Below are 14,921 nucleotides of genomic sequence, written 5' to 3'. Positions count from 1 at the left end.
TTGCTTACAATGTCCTCCATTCCCTGGCATCCCAAAGGACTGGTGAGCATCCAGAGAACGAACTGTAGTTGCGGCAGTTGTCGTGAGGTGGGGGAAGCGCTGTGGTATTCGTGGTAAAGACGTTGGAGCGTATGTGGTGAGGAGGCTGAAGCGTTTGTAGTGATTGTGGAGAGGAGATTGAGCGTAGGTTTCTGTGGGGGGTTTTAGGAGGTGTGTTGTGATTATGGGGATGGTGAGGGTCTGAGTTGAGGCATTCATTGGTGAATGGTGTGCAGTTTGAATGGGGAAATGACGCATGTATGCCAACGAGACTGCTGCGGTATAGTTCTTCTCTTCTCTGGTCTGGCATGCATGTATGTGTGAAGAGGTCATGTGTGTAGTTAAAGTAAAAGAATAGTAAAGGGAACTGAAGACCTAACTAAAAGCTCTACGTAACGCATTTTGTCCCATATACCCACTAGACATAAGGAAGGGCTAACTGACCGAATACTAATGAAATAACTGTCTCGGGACTGCTGTATGTTGGATGCCATTGCCTTGGAGGAGTGCCGGCTTCGTAGAGCCGCAACACTATCTATCCTATCCCTCGGGACGAGCTGGGTTATAAATTTGAATGGCCACATAGTTAAAGTCGAGACTTTATCCTAGGTGGTTTCTTTGGACACTGACTTGTCATATAGCAAGTGTTCCAACAGATCTTTGAAGCAAGAAATGTCAGTTTAAACCACCGCCATCATTGAACGCTCTATCTTTGCCATGACTTTGAGCAACTGAATTTCAATGAATATACTCCTTGCTTGTTTTTCCCCATATCGTTATTACTCTACTTCGTGTGTTACTACATACAGTATGGTATATATAAGAAGTTTATTGCCTGGGTAGTTTTAATGTTGGATGGCATGTTGTTTGTTCTGTTTGACTGGTTGAACAGTAAGCATTTAAAGGGTGCAATGAAATCTTCAAAATACTGTGCTGGTTAATAAATGAGCACTGATGGGAAAGACACATTTGTTGTTTTCCAAGGAAAGCAATCCGATGAACCTGAAGACGTCAACAGATGGGTTGACAGCACTGTTAAAAGGTCTGGTAAGTTGACTCTTTTGACATATGATCCAATGAGAGATGAGCAGGTTTTTGTTTCTCAATGTTGTTTGACTGTTTTAATATTTTGTATTTTTAATGCTGTCTCTCCCATCCCTCATCCCTGTGTTATTATGGATGAGTACTGTCTGATGGTCAATGATGAGTAGTTTTGTGTGTGAGAAAGGGCTCATGGAGACAAATACCCCGGCACGGCCTCGCATTGTTAAAATATTTTCATACCTTACCCTCGAGACTCTTTTGCTTCACAATCTTTTAAAACCGGTTTCTTTCGTTCTCACAAGTATCTTCATTGTATTTCCACCATTTCATTTCGAACGAGCCATTTCAAAGGATTGATTCCTATAGAGTTTTTTTTGAAAGTTCATGGTTTTTGTTCTAAATCTTTCAAGCATTTGTACATGTAATATGAGTTAGTAAGTTTGAATGTACATTGCAAAGAATTGGTGAGCAGAAACTATGTATGTATGCGGCCTTGTGCACAGAAATTGGACCAGCTGGACACATACTGGCGAAGGGATCAAACTTGCCACAGGCCGGAAAACTGAGTCGTTCTGTACCCGTCCTCAGTCCTTCCGATGAGGTGAAAGACAACGATTTAATGTCTGGGGTGGGCACGGGGTGCGATTCCCTGAAACTGCTATGATTTACACGTTCAGAATATGGGTGCATGTGTCGATCGAGTTGTTTTTCTAAATGCTGTAAATCCATCTTTTTCAGAATTGATCTTAAGTCCTATAAATGTAACCAAACAGGCCCAAAAACATGGCTGCTCACTTACCATCATCTCTGATGGACATCATGCTCAAAAGTGCATCACTTGCTGCTGGAACGGCACCAGATCTTGATTGGATCAGAATGTTTTGAAATAATGTGTTTCAATTTAAAAGCAACCAAAGATAAGATCATTCAGACAAGAGCTGGTCTCTCCTGTCTCCACAAATGTAGTTGTGACTTCCATTGGGTCTTTAAAAATATATATTTGATTGTTTGAGCTGATTAACAGCATTTGATTGGTGCTGACAGGATAGCCTAGAGGTTTGCATGATCTATCTCTGAGCTGGCTAGCCTGGGTTTGAATGTCTACCCAGCTATAAACTGCCATCCTGTTTTTCCCCATGCAGGGAAAGCCATTAATGTGTGGATCATCCATCGCATGGACGTTAATCTGGAGGACCCACCTCGCAGCACTGCGAGTTTGTGGACGTCGGACATCCCACGGTGTTCTTCGTGAACAGTCGGCGAGTTATCGCCAGCATCCCAAACAAATTACAAATTTCTGCCAGTGGTACAGCAGGTCTGGCCAGCCAGTTAATGAAAGACTTGTGCTGGAACCCGTTACCCCCGGCTGTCACCACAAGGAGGTCAGAAATTATTGAGGCCATTAAGAAGAAATAGAACAGGATTTGATTGATTTTAAACCTTTCCCATTCTCTCTTCAACACTGCAATCTGCTTGTAGTTAACCAGGGTTGTGGAATTAATTTAAAATAATATTAATTGCAAAAACGTGAGCAATTATTAGACACTACTGATCAGGGTCCACCAGCAGCTTTAAAATCGGTTAGCCTTTTGTTTGTAATTGCAGTTGTTGAACTCATGGAAATTCTCACATTATTGATATCCTGGAAGTCAGGTCAGATCAGGTATGGGAGCATGTGCCAGAGCAGCGCTTCGCTGCGTCCACTTTCCGCCGATTCTCCAGGGGCCTCCATCTGGCCATCCCCCAGGCAGATGCCTGGCCCATCCCCATCTCCTTGAGATGCCGATCAACCAGCTGCAGCCACGAGGAACATGGTTGGCCCATTGGCCTCCTCCGCTCATGAGGCTCCCTCGTTGAGAAAATCTGATGAGCAGGATCAGCATCTGGAAAACGAGTCACATGTCCATACAGATGCAGCTGATGCTCATGGACTATGCAGGTAACAAATCTCATTTGAGTCCCTCTCAGCAACCACTCGTTGGATACAAAGTCCGACCAGCAATAGCCAAGGATTCTCCAAAGAGACCTGGTACCAAAGGAATCAAGTGTCCTTCTCAGATCCCTGGTCAGAGTCCAAGTCTCACATCTGTAGAAAGATTGGAAGCACCAAGGACCTTAAGACTCAGACTGTCGTCGTCCTGCACAGGTACCAACAGCGTCACACCCCATGATCGAGTGAATCCATGACTCCCCAGGCCCGACCCAGATGTCTATTGACCTCTGGCTCACAGCCAGCAGAGACATGAATATCACTGCCAAGGTAAGTGACTGGTAGCGCCTGGATATCTCAATGCCATGGCTAATATGTCTTGATGCGTTCCCTTCACCTTTGACCTGTTCTTGCTGCTCTTGCCTTCAGGAAACATTGATATCCTTGTTAAAAAAAAAAGAAGTTTTTAATGTTTCCAAAATAATGAGTGCATTTTTTAGTGATTATCACTTTTCTTACCCACTATATTAAAATAGGTTAAGATAACCAAATTACATTCCATTCAGAAGTGCATTGTGATAAATATCTTAGCCCTCTTGATTAAAACCTTAATCCAACACTGCGTTGCTCTTCAATTTGATGTCAGGAAGCAGAGTCGCCTGACTCGTGGTCTGAGGACAGTCAGATGAGCGAGCAGATGCCTAAAAGATTTGGACAAGCATTCTCTACGTCATCGGCTGGCTCCGTATGTAATACAAAGAACATGCTGCAAACAGTTACCAAGGCTCGCATTGTATTTTTTAAATAATGGATGACCACAAAAAAAAACAGTACCCATAAAATCTAATGGACTTTTCTTTTTTTTGATGACACTCTTTGGTACACATTTGCTTCACATGATGCATGATCATAATGGAAAGTTTCAGATGGATATTTTTAATGTCATTCATTTGATTGTTAGTTGGAGCACATGCTCCAGATCTTGGCCTCTCTGCTGCAGGCACACTTGGATTTCACAGGAAAAATTTATTTATTGCTGTTTTGAGATCAAATGTGTATTGTGCCCTTCCTTGGTAGACGTTGTCCATTTGCATCCAACCCTGAACCTGGTTTGTCTTTTTGAAGGATTTCTTTCTCGGGTAGATTTTGACTGAAAACTTTTCTTTAGTTCTCCACGGCATGTTGAAAAATGAGTATGTTGACTAAGTCCAATCTGCTGACTATACACGAACTCCACTTTGCAAACATGTAAAAAGTAAGAGGATATCATTAGTATGGAGGGAGTGATTAGAGATATGGTTAGTTCTGTGATTTGTTTTTTTGTGGTCACCCTGTACTTTCCCCTTAAACAGGATCTTTAACCTGTTTATTTTCATAAATTACAAATATTTTTGTGATCAAATACAACTCGTCCTCCTCCCCAACCCCCATTTCTCCCTCTTAACAACCTCCTCTGTCTCCTCCCTTCCTCCCTCCCCCTTTCTACTGCCCCCCACACACACACACACACACACACACACACACACACACACACACACACACACACACACACACACACACACGGGTTTGGAGCATGATTTGGCGATGGGAGTCTGTCAGTGGCAGAAGGACAGGGCTAAGGAAGCAAAAGCAGACCCCCACCAGGGAAAAGAACAGACACACCCTGATGACCTTCCGACACACACACACACACAGACAGAGGAAATGACAGTCGGGGAATGAAGTAAATTAATGAATGCTATCAACAAGAAGAATAAAAACAGTGAGATTAGGGAAATCGGCAGAATAGAGGACAGGAGAAAAATGACGATGATGAACAAAACAACTTGGAAGAAGAACTGCCAAACAAAATAGAAGAGATGAGAATGATAACATTTGGTGAAAGGCCAAAACTATACAACATACAAAACAACAAACAAACAAAAATGTTGATAAAGAAAACCAAGCAAGCGATCAGAAAAATGAGACCATCACCTCACTCTCCCCCATTCCCCCAACCTTGCCCTCCCCCACCCTGAAATAAATTAATTCTGCTTGTTTTGCAGCGGGCTCTGTTCATTCGAGAAAAAGTAAAAAGGAAACAACATAGTGAGAAAAACAGACTGCTTCCCATAAATAAAAGCCAAACACCAAGGAAGCAAAGACTTTAACGACAGAGAGAACTATTGAGAAAAGAGACAGGATAAATAACAATTCCAAAGAGGATATCGCAGGCCAAAACTGAAGAAGAAAATTTTAAAAAGCAAAAAGCAGATATGGAATTGAAGCCAAAGACTTTGAGCTATTGTCCTGAAAACAAACTCAAAATAGAAATGATAGCAAAGAAGATTAAAAACAAAACAAAAAAAAAACTATGATGAAGCCAACAAAGGGAAAAACAAAACCACATGTATCAAAAGTAACCCGAAAATGTTCTTCCGAGAACTAGGGAAACAAAGCAGGAAGTGTCAATTTCCCCTGAAAATGATAAACTTGAAGACTTCTGGAAAGGAATTTATGAAGATCAAAAATAACATAACGAGGATGCGGAATGGATCCTAAAATTGCAGAAAAATAAAGGACCACTGCACCTGTAAGTTTATCTTGACCCTGTGCTAATGTTGTTACCCAGATTTGGTAGCATTCTGACTGGTGGGTCTGGAAAAGAAGATTTTTCAAGGAATTTACGCGATTTTTCCCAAACGTTGACCAAGCCGGCCATTTTGACACTTCTGGTCACATGATCCGCTTGACTTCCACAATATAATTAATATCCCCACCCTAGCCTAATGTTGCAACCCATATTTGGTAGCATTCTGACTAGTGGGTCTGGAGAAGAAGATTTTTAAAGGCATTAATGCGATTTTGACACACTCCTGGTCACATGATCCGCATGACTTCCGCAATATAATTAACATCCCTACCCATAACCTAATGTTGCAACCCAAGTTTGGTAGCGTTCTGACTGGTAGTTCTGGAGAAGATTTTGGAAGGAATTTGCGCGACCGCCATTTTGACACTTCCGGTCATGTGATTGGCATGGCCTCTGCAATTTAACATCAGGATCCCATCCTGATGGTTTAACCCAAATTTGGTAGCATTCTGACTGGTGGGTCTGGAGAAGAAGATTTTTGAAGACATTTACTAAGTCCGCCATTTTGACCGATTCAGTCGTGTGACTGGAACAACCTTGGCAATTCCTGTTACCAGTCAGGAGAGGAACGTTGCTCCCAAATTTCAGCTGGATTGGCCCAGCAGTTTGGCCGGATAAGTCGGCAAAGGAGATGGACGGACAGATGGTGCACGGTGACAATACCTTATCTGGAATGTAAATTCCAGATAAGCTAAAAAGCAACAGCTAAGAGAAATGCTCCAGGTGAGAATTATTGATGAAGTGAATATAAGAAAACTGGAAAAAAAAGCCAAACTTCAAAACCTCTGGCCTGGATGGGATCCTTGGCTTCTGGCTGAAGCAACTGGAAGCTGCCATCAAACACAATGCCAGAGTATTCAACAAATTTATCCAAGACAAAAAGGCAATGGAGGAATGGTTCAGAGGGTAACACCTTTCTCATCCCAAAATCAGAAGAAACCCAACTACCTCAAGCAACGGTCAATAACATTGACAATAGCAGCATATAAATGTCTGACAGGAATAATCAAAAATGATGTACCATCACCGAACATGGCAAGGAGGGCTAGAGATAGAACAGAAGGGTTGTAAGATAGGATGTTGTGGAACAATAGACCACCTCCAACCGAACAAAGCCATTCCTGAAAACTGCAACATGTGAAGAACCAGTTTGTCTTCAGCCTGAATATATGACTGTATAAGAAAGCTTTTTGAAAGTGCCCCACATTCAAGGATGATAAAATGCATGCAAATATACAAAATCAATCTCCAAATCATCAAACCGATTGAGAAAACAATGGAACCCTGGAGCACTCCAGTGATACTGCAGTATTCAGAAGAAAAGATTGAAATACCAGAGGTTAAGCTACATCGAAGGATCTTCCATCGAGACAGCCTCTCACCCCTCCTGTTCTGCCTCGCTCTGGACTCGCTGAGCAACCTCATAAATGAGCAAGGACATGGACATACCCTAACCTCCAATAAAATAATGTCCAAAGAGGTAGGAAAAGTGACATCTACTGTACATTGATGATTTAAGGCTCTTTGTACCAAACAACAAAAAACTGGTACTCTGACATTCAAATGGAATTTGACTTATACAAGTATGCTAAGTGCACATTCGAACAGGGTAAACCAACAAAAGCAGACAACATAAAATTGATCGAGATACAGGTACTAGAAAACGAACCATCATACAAATGCCTCTGAGTAGAAGAGGGCCACTAAGTATGGCACAAACAAACGTGCAAAACAATTGCCAAATAATACATGCGTAGAACGAAGTGGATCCTGAAAACTTCTCACCCTGAGAAACAAAATCAAAACCATCAACCAACTTTTTCATCTTCTTCTTCTGTATGGCAGCTTAGCTGCCAGGGTAGCTATCATTTCTTGGAAGCATGACTGTCGCTGATGTAGTGCCCCTCTACCAGTACACACTGATACTCATTTCACCAACCTCAGAAGGATGACCGACTGAGTCAACCCCCTTGTGTGTTGAATCAGCGGCCAACGGGGCTTGAACTCAGGACCCTCGGCTCCCAAGCTGCCACCCGAACCACTAAGCCAACACCAGGCTTATCAACCAACTAGCAATACAAGTATTCCAATACAGTTGCAGAATAATAAACTGGCCACAGGTGGAAATCAACAAGCTACATGTCAAAACAAGGAAACTTCTCACCATCCACAAAATATGTTCTATAAAAATCAGTGCATCCCAGGAATGTACCTGCCGAGATGAGAAGGCAGCAGCCTGATGGAGCTCAAACAAGTGCACAGAATAACAACCACAGAATTGCTGAGTACATGAAAAGTTTAACAGATTACTGTATCTAGTTTGTAAGCAAACACAAAGACTGCAAGCCAGAAAATATATCCCTAACCCACCGAGCAAAAAATTTCCAAAGACTGGTGCGAATGAATGATGTCATACATGAAACTGAAACAGCAACAATCCGGGTACTAAATGAACAATACATATTTATTAATTGTCATTAGTAGTATTATCCTAGTGTATCTCTGTGAACTATTTCAATCTAAACGGTTAGTTTGGACTGTTTCGCAGTTACCTGAACTGAACATTGAGAACTTGTGGTATTATAGAGATGACCGTCACCCCCACATGGGGGTAATTTTTATTCAATTGAATTTAGAATGGGATTCAAATCAAATGGAAGACCAAATAGGCACATTCCTGCATTGGAGTAATCAGAAGGAACCCAAATAAGCAAAAAGCAAAGATGAAGTCATCAGGAGGAACCTGGATAGGATTCGCATTTCAGCTGCTACTACTCTACCCTCAAACCCAGACAGACACAGCCAAGTGGGCCTTATTCAAAAAATAATAATTTTTTTTTTTTTAAAGAAACCAGAACAAAAAATTAAATAACTCTGGCTGGCAGACCATGTGTCCGATCAGGTTGAAATTTCAAACGTATTCCCCATCACTACCATCTCATAATTGTGAAGTTTCACATCGATGAAGCGATTCAAGAGACAGAATATTTTTAAAGATTTTTGCCTGATCCAATATGGCTCCCAGACCATGTGACTAATCAATTACACTGAACAACAAATTTCAAAAAAATTTTTTTACTGGAGATGTGTAAAGTGATTAAGACTAATTTGGGTACGCTGATTTCAAAAATCATAACCGTTTTGCTGTATCACGTCAGGATTTTCAGGAACAGAAATATTCCCATTGCCTAGAAGTCAGGATTTCAATGAAATTTACATATGTCTTTAACATGTCTATTTCGTACAATTGTTGTTAACTTGTGTTATATTTCTTTCTTTCAGATAAAGATGAGTAGGCGTTCCTGTACCAATCATCCTGACAACTTCTGTTATGTCTGTGGTCGGTATACCAAAAAAGATCAACAGCGAAGTATATCTACAGCAGTGAAAATGAAGGCCGCCTACTTTCACTACTTCGGGTGTAAGGTGGGGGACCAAGAACAGAGCTGGGCACCACACATCTGCTGCACAAGCTGTCACACAACCTTGACTCAGTGGTTGGTGGGCAAGCGCGCGAGCATGCCATTTGCGGTGCCCATGATATGGCGTGAGCCGCAGAATCATCATGATGATTGTTATTTCTGCTGCACAAGCATCGCCGGCTTCAACAAGAAGAATAAAGGTCACATCAAGTACGCTGACTGCGTCTCTGCTCGTAAACCTGTGCCTCATGATGACGAGAACCCCGTTCCAACACCTCCAGCTGATCAGAACATAGCTGTAAGCAGTGGTGAAGAGGATGGTGATGATGAACCTTTTGAACCCGACACTCAAGAATCACACCTTCTGAACCAGGGAGACTTAAATGATCTTGTAAGAGATCTCTCGCTGTCAAAGGCGAAGGCAGAGCTGCTTGGATCAAGGCTGCAGCAGTGGAATCTACTTGAACCTAACACCAAGATATCCTTGTTCAGAGCACGTCACAGAGACATGGCTGAGTTCTTTGAGATGGAAGACACGATAACATTCTGCAGTGACATCAACGGTCTGTTGAAAGAACTTGGGTGTGATCACGATCCTGCAGACTGGCGCCTCTTCATCGACTCGGGGAAGAACAGCTTGAAGGCTGTTTTGCTCCACAATGGCAACGAGAAACCATCAGTCCCACTGGCTCACGCGTTCGGCATGACAGAGACCTATGAGACTATGCGGCAGCTGCTTGATTCCATCAAGTACAATGACTTCAACTGGCACATCTGCGGAGACTTGAAAGTGGTGGCGCTGTTGTTAGGGCTGCAGTCAGGCTACACGAAATACATGTGCTTCCTTTGTCTCTGGGATAGCAGAGACGACAAGAATCACTGGACGAAGAAAGATTGGGAAGAGCGAAAAGAGCATGTACCTGGTCGACACAACGTGAAGCATGTCGCCCTTGTCGACCCAGCCAAGGTTTTCCTTCCACCACTCCACATAAAGCTCGGCTTGATGAAAAGTTTTGTACGGCCAATGGATCTGAATGGGCGTGGGTTTTTATAGTTTTCCTCAAGGAAAAGTTTGGCAACACCTTGTCGGAGGCCAAGATCAAGGCTGGTGTCTTTGTTGGACCGCAAATCCGACAGATTATGAAGGACGAAACTTTTCCGACAACTCTAAACCCCAAAGAGCTGGCAGCGTGGAGGAGCTTCAAAGCTGTGACGGACAACTTCTTGGGGAACGAGCGCGCGGACAACTATGAAGAAATAGTGCAGCAGCTGCTGGAGTCCTTCAGGAAACTTGGCTCCAGGATGTCCCTGAAAATCCATTTCCTACACCAGCACCTGAACTTCTTCCCTGACAACTTGGGAGCAGTCTCGGACGAGCACGGCGAGCGATTCCACCAAGAGATTTCACTCATGGAGACGCGTTACCAAGGGCGGCACAACCCGAACATGATGGGCGATTTCTGCTGGTTCCTGCATCGTGAAACTGACACAGAGCAGCACAAACGCAAAGCCAAATGCCTAAAGCATTTTTAATTACATTCTAGTGGAGTTTTTCTGTAATTTCTATAATTTTGAAGCATTCATGATGAAATAAATGAATAAATGAATTTTTGTAAATTTCATTGAAATCCTGACTTCTAGGCAATGGGAATATTTCTGTTACTGAAAATCCTGACGTGATACAGCAAAACGGTTATGATTTTTGAGATCAGCGTACCCAAATTAGTCTAAATCACTTTACACATCTCCAGTAAAAAATTTTTGTTGTTCAGTGTTATTGATGAATATGCTGGTATCCCCTAGGCTTGTGGAACATTTTTGTGAAGTTTCCCCTCGATCTGTCCAGCTGTTCTGGAGAAGAAGATTTTTGTAGGTTATAGGGTAAATCCAATATGGCTGCCAAACTATGTGACCTATGATGTCACGTGTGAACGTTTTGTTCCTCATGGATAGGTGGCCATATGTGTAAAGTTTCGCCTCGATCTGTTTAGCCACTTCAGAGAAAATTTTTCAAGGTTTAAAATTTTTTTTTTTTTACAATATGGCTGCTGAATCACATGACTGATGGCGTCATCAAATTGTTTTCTGTGGACCATTTTATCCCGAGATGACCCTCAAAATTTTTAATACTGATCAGATGTAGCGTTCTACATATACAATTATGACATCATAACGAAGGCACCAATGACATCATTAAAAACACTTATTCCCCATGAAGAATACTTGCCATGTGCCAAGTTTAAAATTTTTCCTTGGTGCAGTTTGAGATGCAGAGGTCCAAAGTGTTTTCCATTTTTCCAACATGGCTGTCACACCACATGACCTATGATGTCATAATTATCAATATAACATTCTACTTGAGTAGTCACTCTGATGGTGAAAATTTTGTCTCAATCCGACAAGCGGTTGCGGAGAAAAACACGGAAGTTCTGTGTGGACAAACAAACAAACAAACAAATGGACCCAAATGCAATACCATCTCCTTCGGTGAGGGTAACAAAACTATTTTTCACATCCACTTGAAATGGAAATTATATTCAATGCAGAACAGTCTGAAATCATAAATGATAAAAAGCAAAGTCCTTCATGAGGCGTGGACTTCTTTTCTTTATTCCTTGTTCTTTCATAAGGTGGAAGCCAAGCTGGAAGCGATTCAGGTATAAAGTATTAAATCTGTACTCATTCAAATTGATGATGCAGTGTCGAGCTGCGGCGCAATTTTTACAATGTCCGTTTTAAATTGCAGAGGTCATGATACGTTTAATTTTTGTCTTCTGTAAAATAAAATAAATATAACCGCTTTTTTTGTTGTCGTTGGCCAATAGATTGCAATTTTTCGTTGGAGTATCTGTGGCTTCTTTTGAGCCATTCCTTAAACGTTTAACTTCAAATTGTGCAAAATAAATGTTAATAATTCCACTTTTGTCCTTGTTTTTTTTTTTTAATTATTGTTCTATACCAGAATTGTAAACAAAATCCTTCAAATTCTCTTCCTCTTTCAATGCCGTCCTCCTTTTATAATCCCTCAAAGTAAACACAGCTCGAACCCTGAGTCTCCATTGACGGAATATTGTCCACGAACTACAAAAGCTTCTCATTTTGACTTATCCTTATCATCACTATTTCTAATGATTTGCTTATTTAAAATTTGTATTTCTTCCACTTGCATTCCATGACTTCATAAAAGTATGAATGGAGAATGGGGGGGTTAGGTGTACATGTCTACCTTGATCCCCTGGCTTTTTGCCTTTTTACCGGCATTGCTCAGAATGCATTGAGCCTACTGTTCTTGAGAAGTTTTCTTTTTGAAGGTGTTGATTTGTTTCCATTGTCCTGCAGATCAGTAGCAGCATGATGAGCCTGTACAGCGAAGCAGGAGACTTTGGCAAGCTGCCCATCACAGGCGAAGTCGAATTTGCTCTGCGGTATAATGAGAGAGGCAATGAGCTCCTGGTGCATGTCAGCCGATGCAGAGACCTGGCACCTGCCAACGAGAAGAAGAAGAAACGTTCAGACGCGTACGGTGGGGCAGGTGGCGAGGGTGTTGTTTCACTTGCATTTTTGACTGTGCAATGAGCAATCCATCATTAGTATTTGCATCTTCCTGCGTGTATGTATTATACAAGCAGGCATTGTGCCAGTAGGAGGCACTGCATGGTAAAGCATCTATTCTTTGGACAGGCATTTGTTATGTAGTTTAATACACCTGATGTAATCACTGGTGGGCAGAATATATAGATTGGTATTGTTGGGGGTTAGACTCAGTATTTGAGCAAGTACATTGGCGAATGGTTTAATTAGGTACATGCATGACCTTGTCTATCATTGATTTTATTAATGCTTTGCTTAACCTGTACCCATCTCCCACCTGTGCCTCATGCACTCCAGATATGTAAAGACCTACCTCCTGCCTGACCGATCAAGGCAGAGCAAACGTAAGACTGTGATCAAAAAGAAAACTCTGAGTCCAAAATACGATGAAGTCTTAAAGGTATGTCAAAGATACCAATCACTTTTGAGTGATCTCTTGGATAATTTTGTGGACAATCTATTTCTGATGTATGAAATTATCTTCTCACTCTGGGGGGGGGGGAGAAAATCAGTCAAATGGAGTGAATAATCTTGTGTGAAACGCTTCGCAAACTTTCAAATTAGTTTGTGTTCAGAATTAGAAATAGTGATGAATGTCCATTGTGTTGCTTAATGAACTGTTTACCTGCAAGATAATGCGACTAACTAGTTGTGGCCCCACAGTTATACCACAATCTATTTCTCAATGCAAACTTGTTTTTCTTTGCAGTCATGTTTTTGGCAACACTCACTATTAGGTAATGCCAGTTTGAACAGCATTACCTACATAATAGTTAACAAACTCTTAATGTTTCATGGTGCTCACAGTACAAGATTGAAAAGTCTGATTTGGCAAATCGCATTCTCAATCTCTCTGTGTGGCACAACGACATGTTTGGAAGGAACGTCTTCCTGGGAGAGGTGAATCTCATTCTGAACAGCTGGGACTGGACCAACCAGACCCTAAACTGGTACTCACTGCAACCCAAGGTATGACCTGTCACAATATGGCTGTTCTGACCTGGAACAGGAGCTCTGCTCCAGGTCAGAACAGACATTTCACTGCTAGGGGAGTGGATGTGATCAAACATTGTTTTTTTCCCGCATATTAAGTTGATGCTCATGGAAGAGCAACAACATAGAGTGGGCCAGAACACAACAGAATACGAAGGTATGGGAAAGGGGGAATGCATAAACAGCAGACTAGAGGGACAATGGGAGGAATAATCAGTGAGGACAAGAAAGGGAAAGGGGAGGGGAGGACACAGCAGGTGAACAAGCTTCGATACAAGCACAGAAAGAAGAGGAAGGGAAAACCGAAGATGAAAGAGAAATGGAACAAAAAAAGAGGGTTGGGGGGGGTATAACTACCTGGAAAGGAAGGGATGGATTAATGAGGGGAGAAAACATCATGAGTGTTGAGCGAGATTGGAGGAGTGAACTGAGATGATAGTAAACAGCCATCTTGAAGTACTGGAGATAAGAATGGGATTGAACAGGAAGTTGGTTCCACAGCCAAGAGAAAAGAAAAACAAATGAGTGGAGGTGAGCAGTGAGTCTGAATTTTGAGAGTTTGTGTGCCCTGCTGAAACCTGTTTGGGGCTGTGGGAGAAGGGGGGGATGGGCAAAGCATAGAAAAAAAAGAGCAGAGAAGGTAGAAGACAAGAAAAGAGGTGGTAGAAGACAGAGTTCTGACCAAAAGGTCAGAACTCCTTCTAACTACCATACTATTGCTCTGACTTCTGCTGTTTTCAAAATCTTTGAATGTCTTCTCAAGCACCTTGAATCTCACAGTCTTCTATCTGACCACCAATATGGCTTTTGCAAGGCAAGATATACAGTCGATATCCTTTCTTACATTACGAATGTCTGAGCCTCTTCTTTGAGAGACTATGGGGAATCTTTTGTTGGAGGCCTTGATATCTCAAAAGCTTTTGACAGAGTTTGGCATCAGGGTCTGATATCCAAGCTGCCCTCTTTTGGCTTTCCTCCTTCACTCTGCTCTCTCATATCGAGCATTCTCTCCGACCACTCTATCTCCGTAATTGTTGATGGTTCAACATCGACCCCCTTCACTATCAACAGCGGTGTACCACAGTGTTCCGTTCCATCTCCAACACTCTTCCTTCTTTTTATCAATGACCTTCTTTCTTCCACAAATAACCAAATGCACTCGTATACTGATGATTCAACATTACATTCCTCCATGTCTTTCTCCCATCTGCCCCATCTTCCCTCGCTCGATTTACATCTCGTTTCATCACAGCCACCTCTTTAAATTCGG

General features: G+C 42.0%; 1 protein-coding gene across 1 annotated transcript in view; it reads left to right on the top strand.

The window, feature by feature from the left end:
• Positions 1 to 14,921, top strand: part of LOC147010663 (uncharacterized) — a 77,729-nt gene that overhangs the window by 59,196 nt on the left and 3,612 nt on the right. The window contains exons 11-16 of the mRNA XM_085859838.1: positions 1,024 to 1,086; positions 1,587 to 1,684; positions 3,660 to 3,758; positions 12,407 to 12,585; positions 12,956 to 13,058; positions 13,466 to 13,627. Coding sequence (XP_085715964.1) covers positions 1,024 to 1,086; positions 1,587 to 1,684; positions 3,660 to 3,758; positions 12,407 to 12,585; positions 12,956 to 13,058; positions 13,466 to 13,627 — 704 coding nt within the window. The remainder of the gene's footprint in view (positions 1 to 1,023; positions 1,087 to 1,586; positions 1,685 to 3,659; positions 3,759 to 12,406; positions 12,586 to 12,955; positions 13,059 to 13,465; positions 13,628 to 14,921) is intronic.

The sequence above is a fragment of the Eptatretus burgeri genome, chromosome 16 (genome assembly GCF_056783735.1).
Source record: "Eptatretus burgeri isolate ZD-2024b chromosome 16, Ebu_testis_v1, whole genome shotgun sequence".
NCBI classification, from domain to species: Eukaryota; Metazoa; Chordata; class Myxini; order Myxiniformes; family Myxinidae; genus Eptatretus; species Eptatretus burgeri.
Note: the sequence above shows the minus strand (reverse complement) of the source record. Positions and strands in the feature narration are given on the sequence as shown.